General features: G+C 43.7%; 1 protein-coding gene across 2 annotated transcripts in view; it reads left to right on the forward strand.

The window, feature by feature from the left end:
- LOC129708592 (ras association domain-containing protein 8-like) overlaps positions 1–15365 on the forward strand; it is a 52613-nt gene that overhangs the window by 28885 nt on the left and 8363 nt on the right. For both annotated transcript variants that reach the window (XM_055654420.1, XM_055654421.1), the window contains one exon: positions 2666–3573. In XM_055654420.1, coding sequence (XP_055510395.1) covers positions 2666–3573 — 908 coding nt within the window. The remainder of the gene's footprint in view (positions 1–2665; positions 3574–15365) is intronic.

A 15365-nucleotide genomic window follows, 5' to 3' on the forward strand; every position in this document is an offset into this window, starting at 1 on the left:
ATGTTTTAAGTCTATGCTCCCAAACAGTGAGCACAAAAAAGCAGGGACATTCACTGACTTAAACAAGGTTAGATTCACCTGTGTTTTTGTTTCATTGAGACACAACAGATCCCATATCACAATTGTACACACAAATAGTGTCCTGAATGCCACCATCAACCCTTTCCTGGAAAGACTGGATAGACTCGGTGTGTACTCGCTAGAATTTAGAAGATTGAGGGGAGATTTTATAGAAACTTACAATATTCTTAAGGGGTTGGACAGGCTAGATGCAGGAAGATTGTTCCCGATGTTGGGGAAGTCCAGAACAAGGGGTCACAGTTTAAGGATAAGGGGGAAATCTTTTAGGACCGAGATGAGGAAAACTTTTTTCACACAGAGAGTGGTGAATCTCTGGAATTCTCTGCCGCAGAAGGTAGTTGAGGCCAATTCATTGGCTATATTTAAGAGGAAGTTAGATGTTGCCCTTGTGGCTAAAGGGATCAGGGGGTATGGAGAGAAGGCAGGTACGGGTTACTGAGTTGGATGATCAGCCATGATCATATTGAATGGCGGTGCAGGCTCGAAGGGCCGAATGGCCTACTCCTGCACCTATTTTCTATGTTTCTATGTTTCCCTAGCCAGCACCATTAAACTTACTGTCCGAGATATTTATTTCTCAGCGAGTTTCACGGGTGTGAGTTCAAGATTCTCCTCGGACATAATAAAAAAACCTCAGATGGTGGAAACAGAAATAAAACCAGAATATTTTTTGAAATATTCGGCAGATCTGATGAAATAACGTTAACACTTCAGGTTGAAGAATCTTTGCCAAAACATGAGCAGGAAGAAAATTCAGTTGCTGGTTTTCACCGAAGATAGACACAAAATGCTGGAGTAACTCAGCAGGACATACAGAACCAATGTTTTCAGGTTGAAGACCTCCCCTATCATCAGAACTCAGTGTTCTCATCAAACAGAATGTTCTGACATGAAGGAATAGGAGACATTTTGGGTCGAGACCTTTCTTCAGACTTTATGTCAGAACATTCTGTCTGATGAGAACACTGAGTTCTGATGATAGGGGAGGTCTTCAACCTGAAAACATCGGTTCTGTTTCTCTTCCCACATACGCCGCCTGCCCTGCTGAGTGTTTCTAACATTATCTGCCTTTACCACACCTGATGTTTGACACAGGGTACTGAGGGCAAACTGCACTACACCCAGATGGAATGTTAAATAAGATCCCCGCCACTCCCTTAGCTGACCATAACCATTCCCACGGCGACTTATTAAACTTATTAAATTTTGATTATTATACTTTTGCGTTTACAGGCCTGTTATGCTGCTGCAAGTAAGAATTTAGTTGTTCCACCCTTTGGTACACATGACTATTAAACACTCGTGACTCTTTGAGGAAAAACAGCGTAGTTTTCTCTGGTATCTTGGTCAGTGCTACCCCTCACTAAATCATAGACCAGATTTATCTCACTGCTGTCGCCAGGGTCTTGCATTATAGAAAAGAGTAACTTTCTAAGCTGAGCACATCTCCACAGTGCCTCACATTCCATGAGCCATATTGGATCATCTCAGCATTGCAAAAGATGCTTCAACAATAAAACTCCACTAATATTCCACTATCCGGTTGTTTGGGCCCTGATGATTCAGCAACTACCCACCCTGCTTCTCATCCTACCACACCCAGAGAGCAGTGCTAAACTACTATCTACCTCTTTGGTGACCCTCGAACTTTGCTGGCTTTACCTTGCACTAAACGTTATTCCCTTATCATGTTTCTATACACTGTAAATGGATCGATTGTAATCATGTATTGTCTTTCTACTAACTGGTTAGCACACAACACAACAAAAGCATTTCACTGTACCTCGGTAAACGTGACAATAAACTAAACTAAAGTAAACGTTCCCTCAAAAGTCACCTGGTTTTGTTTTCCCCACCTCCTTGAGAATGTCCTGGCTTCATGTCCCCCATTCCAATGAAGCTTACCAGATCCACTGGAAAATTTATTATTCTGCTGCTGAATGTCTTTTAATAGCGTGAATTAAAAGAGTGTCAGAATTGGAATTGGAATAATTCCTATGCAGAAAATCTGCTGGTTCAGCAACAGTGTATGCTGAGCACGCTGGATCAATGGAGTTTTACTGTGAATGCAACAATGCTCTTCCCTCTGGTCTTTTGGAAGATTTGCCTCCAGGAGGAACATCCCACCGTCCTCTGGGAAGGGGACTCCATGGTTCTCTTTTTATTTTATTTTTTTTTATTATAAAAAAAACAAAATGCTTTTACTCCATGGTTCTCTGGGAGCCGGCTGCCCGCCCCTTTTCCGGGGTACGTTTATGTCTGGGTGGTTTTAGAGAGGGACTACACCCTGTTCATGGCACTCTGGGGGATTTCTGGGAACACTGGGGGTGGAATACATCCTTAATAAGGGTGAGGAAATAGTTGTTTAATAGTATATTTGATATTGAAGAATATTTGTATGATGGTGGTGGGTTTTGTTTTGAATGATTTCATATTAAATAGTTTTGTAAATATTTGAATAGGTCGTGTGGGAGGGGTATCCCATGGTCCTGTGGGAGGGGTAACCCATGGTTAGGGGTAACCCATGGTCCTGTGGGAGGGGTATCCCACCATGATATCAACAGTTTTCCACTCTTATAAACAGGTCGCACTGGACGTTACATACTGAAGGAAAAGTGGAGAGACGTAGAAAGGCATTTGACGCCAGATGAGAAGCTCTTGCCATCGCTCAGTAAGTGGGGCCAGCAGGCCAAGGATGTCCAGCTGATTCTCAATCGCACTGGCCCCTCTCTTGGCCTGCGACCCGCTCCAGAGAAGGCCCAAGGGCCCGAGAGAAACATCCACCGCCAGAGCCTCCCGACGCTGGCACAGCTGTGGAATAAAAACGACAGACGCAGCCACTTGAAAGAAGCCAAGAGAAAGTCCCTGAACTTTGCTGAAGGGGCCCGGGAGTGGCTGGAGTCCTTCGGGAAGGGCAAGGAGGCCAAGGCCAACATCAACGATGCGGAGACTGGGAAGGAGGCCTCAGGTGTTGCTCAGTCCCCTAGAGAGGACTTGAATCAGCTGCTCCACGATCAAAAGGAGAAGCTGCAGAGCCTCCAAGCTGAGCTAGAGTCGACTGAGGCGGAGATCAGGCACCTGGCGGAGGAGGATGGCCATCCCGAGGTGAACAAGCAGATCATCAACCTCCAGGATCTGGTCAGCACGAAGAACACCGAGGCAGAGGAAGTGGAGTTCTGGGAGAACGAGCTAAAAGCTGAGCAGCTCCATGGGGAAGAGCTGAAGGAGCAGATGGAGGAGGTGAGGATGAAGCTGGCGGAATGCGAGGAGAAACTGAGGCACTGCCTGCTGGAGGCGCAGGTCCTGGAGGCCGGCACGCAGGCTGCCCAGTCCCAGAGGGAACGGGAACAGGTCAAATCCAGCCCTGGCCTGAGGGACAAGGTTGTGAAGGCGAAGGAGGAGATAACGGCAAAATGCCAGGAGGCCGATCAGCTGGAGGAGAACGCGAGGCTGGTGGAGGCGGCCATTGGGAAGGTGGAAGATGTAATTCAGGTCAGTCTGTGCAAGGCTGTGGGGCAGGGGCAGTGCCAGTGACCTGCCTGTGTTTGTGTGGCTCACACCGCCTTAGCAATTCCCCAAAGAACCATGGCAGGGATTTCTTCTGGTCGAACTTTCCATTTTGTCTTTGTGCAGTATTACAGGGAGGACCATCCCTCAGTATATTCTCCATGGTAACAGTGTTAGAGAATTCTTGCCTTCTTCTCCTAAAGATGTGTGTTCATGGATACCAGGTCCTTGTTATCAGTGAGGTATGGACTTCCTGCAGATAACAAAACAGCATGGCTACCACTGATGTCCTCACCTTTGTACCTGACATATCCCCCCAAATATGAAATATAGAGCTTTAAAAGCTTTAACCATCATCAATAAACACCTTAAAAAAATGTTATATAAAACTATCATAGCTAACACTCTACTTACATTGAATATATGGAATTTGCACAGAAACATAGAAAAAAGGTGCTGGTGTAGGCCATTCGGCCCTTCGAGCCAGCACCGCCATTCAACATGATCATGGCTGATCATCCAGAATCAGTACCCCGTTCCTGCTTTCTCCCCGTATCCCTTGATTCCATTAGCCCTAAGAGCCACATCCAACTCTCTTTCCAGTGAATTGGCCTCCACTGCCTACTGTGGCTGAGAATTCCACAGATTCACAACTCTCTGGGTGAAAATGTTTTTCCTTATCTCAGTCCTAAATGGCCTACCCCTTATTCTTAAACTGTGACCCCCTGGTTCTAGACTTCCCCAACATCTGGAACATTTTTCCTGCATCTATCCTGTCCAATCCCTTAATAATTTTATATGTTTCTATAAGAAACTCATCCTTCTAAATCCCAGTGAATATAAGCCCAGTCGACCCATTCTTTTTTAGATTAGATTAGATTAGATTCCTTTATTGTCATTCAGACCTTTACAAGCAGGGTGGGGTTTTGAAACTACAAAGTGATGCCGTGACAACAATGACAACCCTTTATTAGAAGTGAACAGAGGAGGGAGCTAGCTACTTGATACAGGTGGTCTGGAAACTGATCACATTTATACAGACAGTGGCTAGAATTGGGGGAGTCCAGAACCAGGGGCCACAGTCTAAGAATAAGGAATAAGCCATTTAGGACGGAGACGAGGAAACACTTTTTCTCACAGTGAGTGGTGAGTCTGTGGAATTCTCTGCCTCAGAGGACGGTGGAGGCGGGTTCTCTGGATGCTTTCAAGAGAGAGCTAGGTAGGGTCTTAAAAATAGCGGAGTCAGGGGATATGGGGAGAAGGCAGGAACGGGGTATTGATTGGGGATGATCAGCCATGATCACATTGAATGGCGGTGCTGGCTCGAAGGGCCGAATGGCCTACTCCTGCAGCTATTGTCTATTGTCTATAGATGCTCATTGTGTAGGTGTATGGAACCATACTTGTGGGACAATGAGATATGGGACATGGGGCTAATCTTGCAAGTGTGTGGGTTCTGTGGGTTTCCCACAACACCATCAAGATATGCAGCTTGCCTAGTTATTTGGCCATGATAAATTGTCCCGAGTGCACAGGAGAGTGGTAGAATCTGGGGGAATGGTTGGGGATGTGGGGGAGAATAAATAGAATTAGTGTTGGCGTGGTCTAAATAGGCACAGAGCCAATGGATTGATGATCCTGTTTCTGTGCTGTCTGACCTTAAACCAATTGGATCAGGAGTGTGCAGTAAATACAAGCCAGTTCACCCATAGTGCCTACCTGTTACCCCTTCAGTTCAGCTCCCTAGGTCTGATTCAGTTGCCATTTGATTTCCCATCCACCCCTCTCTGACCCAGAGGCGGCAACACCTCTGCCCCCAATTCAGAACAACCAGCTCAGGGTGATTCATGACTGAAACTGCAGTCACACTACTCTCCCTGCCTGCATAAACTCGGCCCACTTCCACAGGCAAAGTCCCAGGTGAGGACGGCTTCTGTAGTCTAGTTATCCAGTGCAATGAAATATAGATTATTTTGTTCGCTGGATGCGATTCCTTGTGCATTATATGCTGCAATATAGTTGAGGGCTAAGTTTAAACATTGGTCTCTTTCCCTTCCAAACCCCACTCTATATCAGGTTGATATCAAAACTGAACCTGTGTACTTCAAAAACTGATATACAATTATTCCATAGTAATTAAGAGCTTGTATAATGTAACCATTGATTTTGCAACAGTCTGTATTACTCTTCGTTCATGGCAAGTTTCTTGCTAATGATCCTTTAAGTTTTAATAAAGCTGTGTTTTAATTTTTAAATAATCAAAACATCAATTCCTTCCTTTTAAAATTCAAAAACTTTCAAGATGTTATTGTTTAGATCGGATCCTCTATGCGGGTTCTTCACTAATAAACAAAATGGGGGCTTCTCCTAAATCAAAATGATTCACCGAGGCCTCTTCTTCTATTTATGTTGTGACTGTGCCCTATTCTGGCATTTCCAGGTGCTGTCCAAGGTGTTTATTTCATCTGCAACAGTCTGCTGATTGTTCTTAATGGGGCATCAAGACAAAGCCTACTTCATTCATCCTCCCATAAATGCTTTTCATCAAATTGGAAGCCCTTATTTTCTCCCTCCTTGTCTCAATTTCATGCTTTGCCTTCCATTTTCCTCTGTTTTGCTCTTTCTACATCTCTCCATTCAGGGCAGGTTAGTGAGTAAGCAATCATCTTCCTCATCATGCTGTTTGAGAGATGCCATGGGACATCCACAATTAGACAAAGGGATCACTGTTTCAAAGTAAGGGTGCCACCCATTTAAGACATGTGATGAAGCACACATGTTTCTCCGAAAGAGTTGTGGAACGTTGGAACTCTTTAGCACAAAGGTGGTGGATGCAGTTATTTAATATTTTTGAAGCAATAGCGGCTAAGCAAGGGGGTGAAAGATGGGAATGCAGAACTGAAAATATAAGCAGATTAATCATGGTCTGACCAAATGTCGAAAGCATAAGAGACATCTGGACATCCGGTGGCGCTGTTGCTAGCTGCCTCTGCCCATGGTCTGGCTGTATTTTTTTAATTTTGTTATGTTTAGAGTGTGTTTTTTTAGTTTTTCAGGTTTTGTTTGGTATTTTATGTGGGGGGGGGAAGCGGGTAGGGTAAGGGGGAAACTGTCCTTCAGTGGCTTCCTGGTGAGGATGCGGCTATTATCCGAGTCGCGTCCTCGCCCTCCCCCCCCCACGGCCTACCAACTAGATTGGCGCGGCCTTTCCTGCCGGGACCGGACCAGAGGTTCAGCAGCGGCGGCGAGGCGCTGAAAACATCGCGGAGCGGGCAAGGCCTTCCTGGGATCGCCATTTTGAGCACCGGAGTCCTGGGCCGCTGCTCCAACTTCGCGGAGCTGTGAGTGCGGAGCTCCCAACGCGGGCGGCGCTGACTTTAACATCGCAGAGTCCTGGGTCCCTTTGCCGAGGGTTGCCAGCGCGAATGTCCGCCCTGCGCGGCCTGTGGACATCGGGAGCCGGGGACTCAGGTGGAAGGTGGCCGACGAGAGGTTCCGGGCTAGAGGGCCTGAACATCGTGCCGCCCGTAGCGGCGACTACGGGGTGCTTGGGAGGCCCCGACCATGGGTGAACATTGGGGAACATCGGCGAGAAGGTTGACTGGACTGTGGTTCCTTCCCTCACAGTGGGGAACTTTGGTGCTGCTGTGGGGATGTTTGTGTTGTGGACTACTGTGTTCTGTGTTTTGTGCTTTTTTTATTTTTTATTTTTTTGTATGACTGTAAGGGAAAAATAATTTTGTTGTCTCTTCATTGAAGACAATGATAATAAATTAAATCAAATCAAATCTGCCCCTTTTGAGTCAGAGCGCTGTACAACACCGAAGCTGGCCCTTCCACCCAAGTTCTCCATGCCAATCAAGATGTGTACCTGAGCTATTCCCATCTACCTGTATTTGACCCCTCTAAACCTTTACTATCCATAAGCATGTCAAACTGTTTTTGTTAAATGTTGATAGAGAGATGCACCTTGGACAGGTCCTCAAGTCCACACCAACCACCATCACTAACGTACACTATTCCCATATTACTCCCATTTCTAATTCCACCACATTCTCATCAACTCCTCTCAGGATCGACAGTTGATCTACACCAAAGGTAATTTACAGAGGCCAAAGGGAAAGAGAATGGCCATTGGAATTCTCTAATCGGGCAGATGTGGCCTCAAGCTGACATGCCGTTCAAAGGAGCAAGAAATAGCAAATGAAGGGCATCCACATCCGGGTTAGGGAAGGAATGAGTATAGAAGTTGAGAGGTCATGTTGCAGTTGTATAAGACATTGGTGGGACCGTATTTAGAGTATTGTGTTCAGTTATGGGCACCATGTTATGGGAAAGATATTGTCAAGCTTGAAAGGGTTCGTAGAAGATTTACGAGGATGTTGCCAGGACTAGAGGGTGTGAGCTATAGGGAGAGGTTGAATAGGCTGGGTCACTATTCCTTGGAGCACAGGAGGATGAGGGGGTGATCTTATAGAGGTGTATAAAATTATGAGAGGAATAAATCGGGTAGATGCACAGAGTCTCTTGCCCAGACAAGGAGGATCGAGGACATAGGTTTATGGTGAAAGGGAAAATATTTAATAGGAATCTGAGGGGTAACTTTTTCACACAAAGGGTGATGGGTGTATGGAACAAGCTGCCAGCAGAGGTAGTTGAGGCTGGGACTATCCCAACATTTAAGAAACAGTTAGACAGGTACATGGACAGGCCACGTTTGGCCATGGAATATTGAGCAAACACAGGCAGGTGGGACTAGTGTAGCTAGGACATGTTGGCCAGTGTGGGCAAGTTAGGCCGAAGGGCCTGTTTCCACACTGTATCGCCCTATGACTCTCTGACCTCAGTGCATTAGGGCACATTTCTATGAATGTGCTGAACCACAGAGAATGACATCAATGAAGCGTGTTTGAACCAATTCCTTCTCTCCAGAGATGCTGCCTGTCCCGCTGAGTTACTCCCGCATTTTGTGTCTATCAAAGCTGACACTTCAGCAAACTCCAAAAGTCATTTAATGCAGTCCATTACGTGTTTTTTTTAACATTTGCAAATTCAAAGCTGTCCTGAAAATCTCATAAAATGAGACTTCATTTTGCAGCACACACTTATTGATCAGAAATTCCCATATTGTCTACTTTAATACATCCTAAAAATAGTAAGAATTGATTCTGGCGCAGAAGGCGTCCACGGACTGCACTCAGCACTGATATGATAATGTTATAAGATCATCTTTTGTCATCACCCACTCTCTGTTCAGTTTTATCTTCATGTGCGGTATATTGATTGCTTCACAATGTTCCCATATTTCTCACATGAGAAACTGGAGGAGGTTATTTGGTCCAACAAGTATATGCCCCCCTTGTTATGGATGCTTGGGTAACAAACAATTACCCTTATAGAATCACAAATCAGTAACCAAAAAATTAAGATATGAAATGAAATTTGCTCTTATGGGATTTGTGAGAAAAAAAGTAAATGAATAAATACAAAATATATATTTTCAACTAACAGTTCTTGATGCATGCGCAGATTATATAGCTTCACGTTAAAGTAAAATGGCAAAATGGACTATTTTCTTGGAATGCAACCACATACCCCCACAACCCCATAACACTTGCACAGTCAGAGAGCCATATTCCAGTTGAAATATGTGTAGTTGCCTGCCTTTTTGTTGAGGTTGATGGGAAAGTTAATTTTGGACTACCTAATGTTGATGAGGAGCTGAGAGAACAGTCTTGTAGTCCTGTTGCGTGCCAAACTTCCTCCAAAACCAAATGAACCGGCCATTCTTATGGGCGGCGCGGTGGTGCAGTGGTACAGTTGCTGCCTTTCAGCGCCAGAGACCCGGGTTCAATTCCGACTACTGGAGCTGTCTACATGAAGTTTGTATGGTCTCCCTGTAACCTGCGTGGGTTTTCTCCTGGATCTGCGGTTTCCTCCCTTACTCCAAAGACATATAGGTTTGTAGGTTAATTAGCTTGGTATAAATGTACATTGTCCCTGATGTGTGTAGGACAGTGTTAGTGTGTGTGGATTGTTGGTCATAGTGGATTAAGTGGGCTGAGGAACCTGTTTCCACGCCGTACCTCTAAACTAAGCTCATGTTGTTGGTTACTCTTGCGCAAGTTGGTTGCATTTGCCAACGTTAAGGGCCTGTCCCGCTTGGTGATTTTTTTCGGTGGCTGCCAGCATCATGTCAGTGTCGCCAAAAGATTTTGAACATTTCAAAATCCAGCGGTGAGAAAAAAAATGTTGCGACACTTGAAAAAACATCGCGCGTCGTATGTCGTCACTGCCGCATCACACCGCAAATTTTTCGGCGACCTGATGCGTCAGTCAATTATGCCGGCAGTCGCCGAAAAAGTCGGCAAGTGGGACAAGCCCTTAAGGACAGCTTCTGTTCTTCAAATTGGCACAATGGCTGTGAGCTTTGTGATGTCAGCTACTCTTGGAGGATATTGCCGAAACATTCATCAAATTCAGTAAAAACAACTGTGATGAACAAGCTCACACTGCTTTCCCTATGTTTCACAAACTTGCAACATTTCCAGCAAGTCCGTCAGTCATCCAGCCGTTCCAAATCTTGGTTCCCCCTCCCCCGTCAGGGGATGAAGTGAACACAATGTCCTGTAAATCTCTGTACTCTTTACCTGACTGGAATAATGTTATTAATCAGCTGCCTGATGTCAGAATAAATGAGTTGGCACTGATTGTTCATTATACAAAGCCTTTCAAAATGAAGGGTTACATTAAAGGTTTCTTCCATGTTATATGGAGCCCAGTAACAGACATGTCATTAGCCCACGAAATGAGATTCTTTAGTATTATATATTTATACATTGTAATGGGTGAAAGTTAACTTTCAGATTCAATGCATGATTTACAAAGGAGATTAAAGGACAGCTGATTAGGTCTAAGCTGGTGTGTTCAGGTCCTCATTACATTAAAGGCCCTATTCACAGCTGTGATTACTGTAATTTGGGGCCATTTTCACAGTTAGTTAAATAATAATGTAATCAGACCATTATTATGAACATGATGAACAATCACTGCAACAACTGAGGCCAAGGCTTTGTTCTGAATTCAGATAAAGCCGTACGCACTTTCTGGTCCATTTCTCTTCTACCATCAATGCTTCTCTAAACTCTACTATTCAGATATTTGTAATACCCTGTATGGGAAGGAGGTACAGATGCTGGTTTACACCGAATATAGACACAAAATGCTGGAGTAACTCAGCGGGCCAGGCAGCATCTCTCGAGAAAAGGAGCAAGTGACGTTTTGGGTCGAGACTCTTCTTCTGAAATACTCTGCTCCACTGGTACAACTCCACTGGGCAGCGTGGTGGTACAGCGGTAGAGTTGCTGCCTTACAGCGCCAAAGACCCGGGTTCAATCCTGACTATGGGTGCTTGTCTGTATGGAGTTTGTACTTTCTCTCTGTGACCAGTGTGGGTTTTTTCCGGGATCTCCGGTGCCCTCCCACACTCAAGACGTACAGGTTACTTTGGTTCATTGGGATAGTACGATTGCAAATTGTCCGTAATGTGTGTAGGATAGCGTTAGTGTGCGGGGATTGCTGGTCGGTGTGGACTCAGTGGGCCGAAGGGCCTATGTCTGTGCTGTATCTCCTAACTAAACTAAACTCATCAACAGCCGACATTTGCCATGCAATGCCTTCTAGCCCAGAATGAATACAGATGGACAAACATAGCCCATACCCACCAAAGACTTCCTTGAAGACGAGAGGGCTCCCAACAATGGCATTTCCTGATACACTACCTCAGTCTGCTCCGAAGATCTTTGTTTGCATAAAAATAAAGTAAAATAGAGTAACTCAAATTCTTGCTTATCATTGATCACACATTGAAAGGAGTGGCGCTGTGGTCAATAAACAAGCCCTCACTGGTATAAACCTGAGCGGCAGGGTATGGAACTGGGCTGCATAGTGGCACAGCTGGTAGACTGCTCCAGGGTTTGCAGATCCTCACTGCAACCATGTTGGCTTCCTGCAGCTGCTCTTTTTCTCCCACATCCCAAAGGTGTGCAGATTGGTGGGCTAATTGTCCACTGTATATCACACTGAGCGTGTAAATGAATAGTAATGAGAAGGTGGGGAAAATAAGATGGACTAATGTTGAATTTTTGAGTAACTAGACTCAGTGAGCTGGAGAACCCATTTCCGTGTTGTACGAGTCTGTAACTCTGAAGCCACTGTCACCCCCTACTGTACCATTGTACCATTGCTGACTTGGGCAATAAGTCATGCACTAGCCACCCAGCTCATCCTTAGCAGTTACAACTGGCTGAGTTTGAGTGGAAGGCTGAGATGGCCAACGCCCATAGAGCTTATGGTGGGCATTTGTACTGTGGTCTATGGACTGTAACCTTATTTCTTTCCCTCTGCTTCCTCACTGTGTTCATATAAATAGCAACAACTGACATTTATGTTCTTTCAATGTTTCAATGTTATGAAATGACATAAGATCACAGTGTATACTACTGCTGGCTTATCCTTCTTTGTTGCCGGATATCCATTATCCATAATTATAAATACATCCCTTATGTGCCTCACACACGGATAATCAGACAGAAGTTTGACCCAGGATAGACACAATATGATGGAGTAACTCAGCAGGTCAGGCAGCATATCAGGAGAAAAGGAATTTGTGACGCTTCAGGTCGAGACCCTTCATCAGATTGTTTGATCAACCAACATGTTTACACAATCCTGACCAAGTCAAAAGAGGAGAGAGGACAACAATTTGGTTAAAGAGGTGAATTTTAACAAGCTTCTGAACAGAAAAGCAAGAGATCAGCAGAGAAATTCTAGTGAGTGCTTTTTGAAACTTCCTATACTAGGCTGTGGTAATGGATATACATGAGGCCTCTTCTCAGGTAAATACCTCTTCTCAGAGATCTGTAAAGCTCATGGTAGTTGGAAACAATACAGATTTGTGAAACATTGCGAGGCAGTGTGAGCTATAATGTTAGAAAAATCCATCTTAAACACATTAATAGTAGATAGACACAAAATATTGGAGGAACTCAGCGGGACAGGCAGCATCTCAGGAGAGAACGAATGGGTGAAGTTTTGGGTCGAGACCCTTTATTTTTATTTTCTCTATCCTGAATGACTGACTTTTTATATTAAGACCAGACACCTCACCAGATGGAAGATCCATTTCACATCTATTCCATCGAGTCTTGCAAGAATATTGTACATTTTAATGAGATCACACGTTAGTCTTCTAACCTCAAGAGAATTTTATCTCTTTCTGCTTAATATCTCACATTACAGACCCACCATCCTATGAATCAACCTTGTAAATCTTGGCTGCATTCCCTTTTTTGCAATATACCTTTCTGTAAACATGGAAAACAAATTCCAGGTGCAGTAGCAGTAGGACTCTAAATAATTGGAGCAAAATGTACTCAAATCCTCTTGAGTCTGCAGAAGGGTCTCGACCCATTCCTTCTCTCCAGAGATGCTGCCTGACCCGCTGACTTACTCCAGCATTTTGTGTCTATCTTCGGTTTAAACCAGCATCTGCAGTTCCTTCCTTAAACGCATTAACAGTGAGGGGAAAATTCACCATTTACTGGGTGCAAACACGGTGATACTCACCTCCCAACATTCACTTCTAATGAACGTCAATAGAATTAAATTTACCAAGTATAAATTGCAGCAATAACACATTTGTACACAATATTCCAGGTGCAGTAGCAGTAGGACTCTAAATAATTGGAGCAAAATGTACTCAAATCCTCTTGAGGAAGTCTGACTGAATTTTATTGCCTTCCATCACAGTGATCACTGTGGTGGATGTTTATGTTAGTTTCTATAATTCTTTTAATTGTGTTGTGCTCTTTTAATTGTATGGCTGCATGGTAACTCAAATATCACTGCATCTTAATTGGTGACAATAAATGTGAATTTGAATTTGATTTAATGCAAGGTGGCGCAGCAGTAGAGTTGCTGCCTTACAGTGCCAGAGACCTGGATTCAATCCTGACTACGGGAGCTGTCTGTATGAAGTTTGTACATTCTCCCCCGTGAGCTGCGTGGATTTTCTCCGGGTGCTCCGGTTTCCCCCCACCTGCCAAAGACGTACAGGTTTACAGGCTAATTAGTTTTGGGAAAAGATTGTAAATTGTCCCTAGAGCAGCGTTTCTCAACCTTTTTACCCTTGTGGAACCCATTTTAATAATTTTCATCTCTCAGAGAACCCCTACATAAAACTTATTCTATATCTTTATTAATCTCTTTCTTTCTCTTTCATAAACTTAAAGTTCATAAGGTAAACATAATATATTTTTCTGATAACTGGTTTAAGCAAAAAATAACGTACATTTTTCACAAGTTTATTGACGATGCAAAAAAACTGAAATCAAACTGCTTGTTCAAAACTGAGGCAAAACATAAACTTTTCATAAACTAACAAAAACATACATAAACTTTTGATATACTAACAAAAATACACATAAACATACTTACATTTAAAAAATTAATATAACATCCCTAAATGATGGGTAAAAATTATTAAATAACGTGGGTGACTGAGGGACTGTACCTGCACACCAGGTAGCACAGACAGGACTGATGGAGACCGTGCATGTGTCTGTACTCGAGTGAGTCACTTGATGATACACAAATCCGTCACGTACGGCTCCTGTCCACTGATGACCATTTCAAACTGGCGGCGTATAGACATTGCTAAATAGGCGTAGTTAAATATGCCGTACGTGTATAATAAAATTGTGAACATGAAATTAAACACAAAAATGACTCAAAAATGCATTTACATATGATTAGCCTATTTATCACTATTTCTCGGAACCCCTAGCGACCACTCGCTGACCCCTGGCGTTCCGGGGAACCCCGGTTGAGCAACGTTGCCCTAGAGTGTAGGAAGGTGTTATTGTTCAGGGATTACTGGTCGGTGCACTCGGTGGGCCGAAAGGCCTATTTCCACGCTGCATCTCTAAATGTAACTATATATGGGATACATTTTGTTAAAGGCTGACAATGTGATCTATCAAGAGGTTGTTTCCAATCATTCCTCAGGGCACTAAACAACTTCCTGGTGTATGAAACCTTGGCAGTTAATTGTTGACTTGTTTGTGGACCACTAGGACATTAGCTTACCGGAACTGTTCTGGATTGCTTGGGAATTAAAGATTAAATTCCCAGATACTGCTGTCTGCAACTCAGGGGAATATTTTACAACATATATATTTGGATTCTGATTTTTTTTCACACATGCAAATTGATGTAGTTTATTTGAAGGCTGAAGGTCATTGAGATGACAACTCAATAGAGAATTATGTCATTAAGCCTGAATTAAATAATTACACCTCAGTAAAATAATCTGCTATGTGGTGTCTCAGGTCAATATTTAGCAAGATTAGTACCTTTAAAAACTCAGTGGTGTCATTATTTGCTGTGCTAGTTATTATAGTACTTCATCATATGAGTCTATCCAGATATCTCAATGAGTAGCATGTGCTGTGGTGGGATTACTTGCAGAGAATTAAAATTAATTTGGCTAATGCATGAATGAAGCCTGAATGATGGGATGTCCGTGCACCAGTCTCCCACAGCAACTGACAAACCCCAGACCAAACTCTCCAGACTTATTAAAAGTGCATATTTAGGGATATGTATATCCTGATTTCCATGGAAAGGAAAATCAGCTGGTGTAAAGCAGCCTGGCAATTTGGGCAATTGCATTCCCATTAATAATGTATTTGCAGATGCTGTCTTACCAACGAAGG

Source organism: Leucoraja erinacea, chromosome 24, assembly GCF_028641065.1.
Source record: "Leucoraja erinacea ecotype New England chromosome 24, Leri_hhj_1, whole genome shotgun sequence".
In the NCBI taxonomy this organism is placed as follows: Eukaryota; Metazoa; Chordata; class Chondrichthyes; order Rajiformes; family Rajidae; genus Leucoraja; species Leucoraja erinaceus.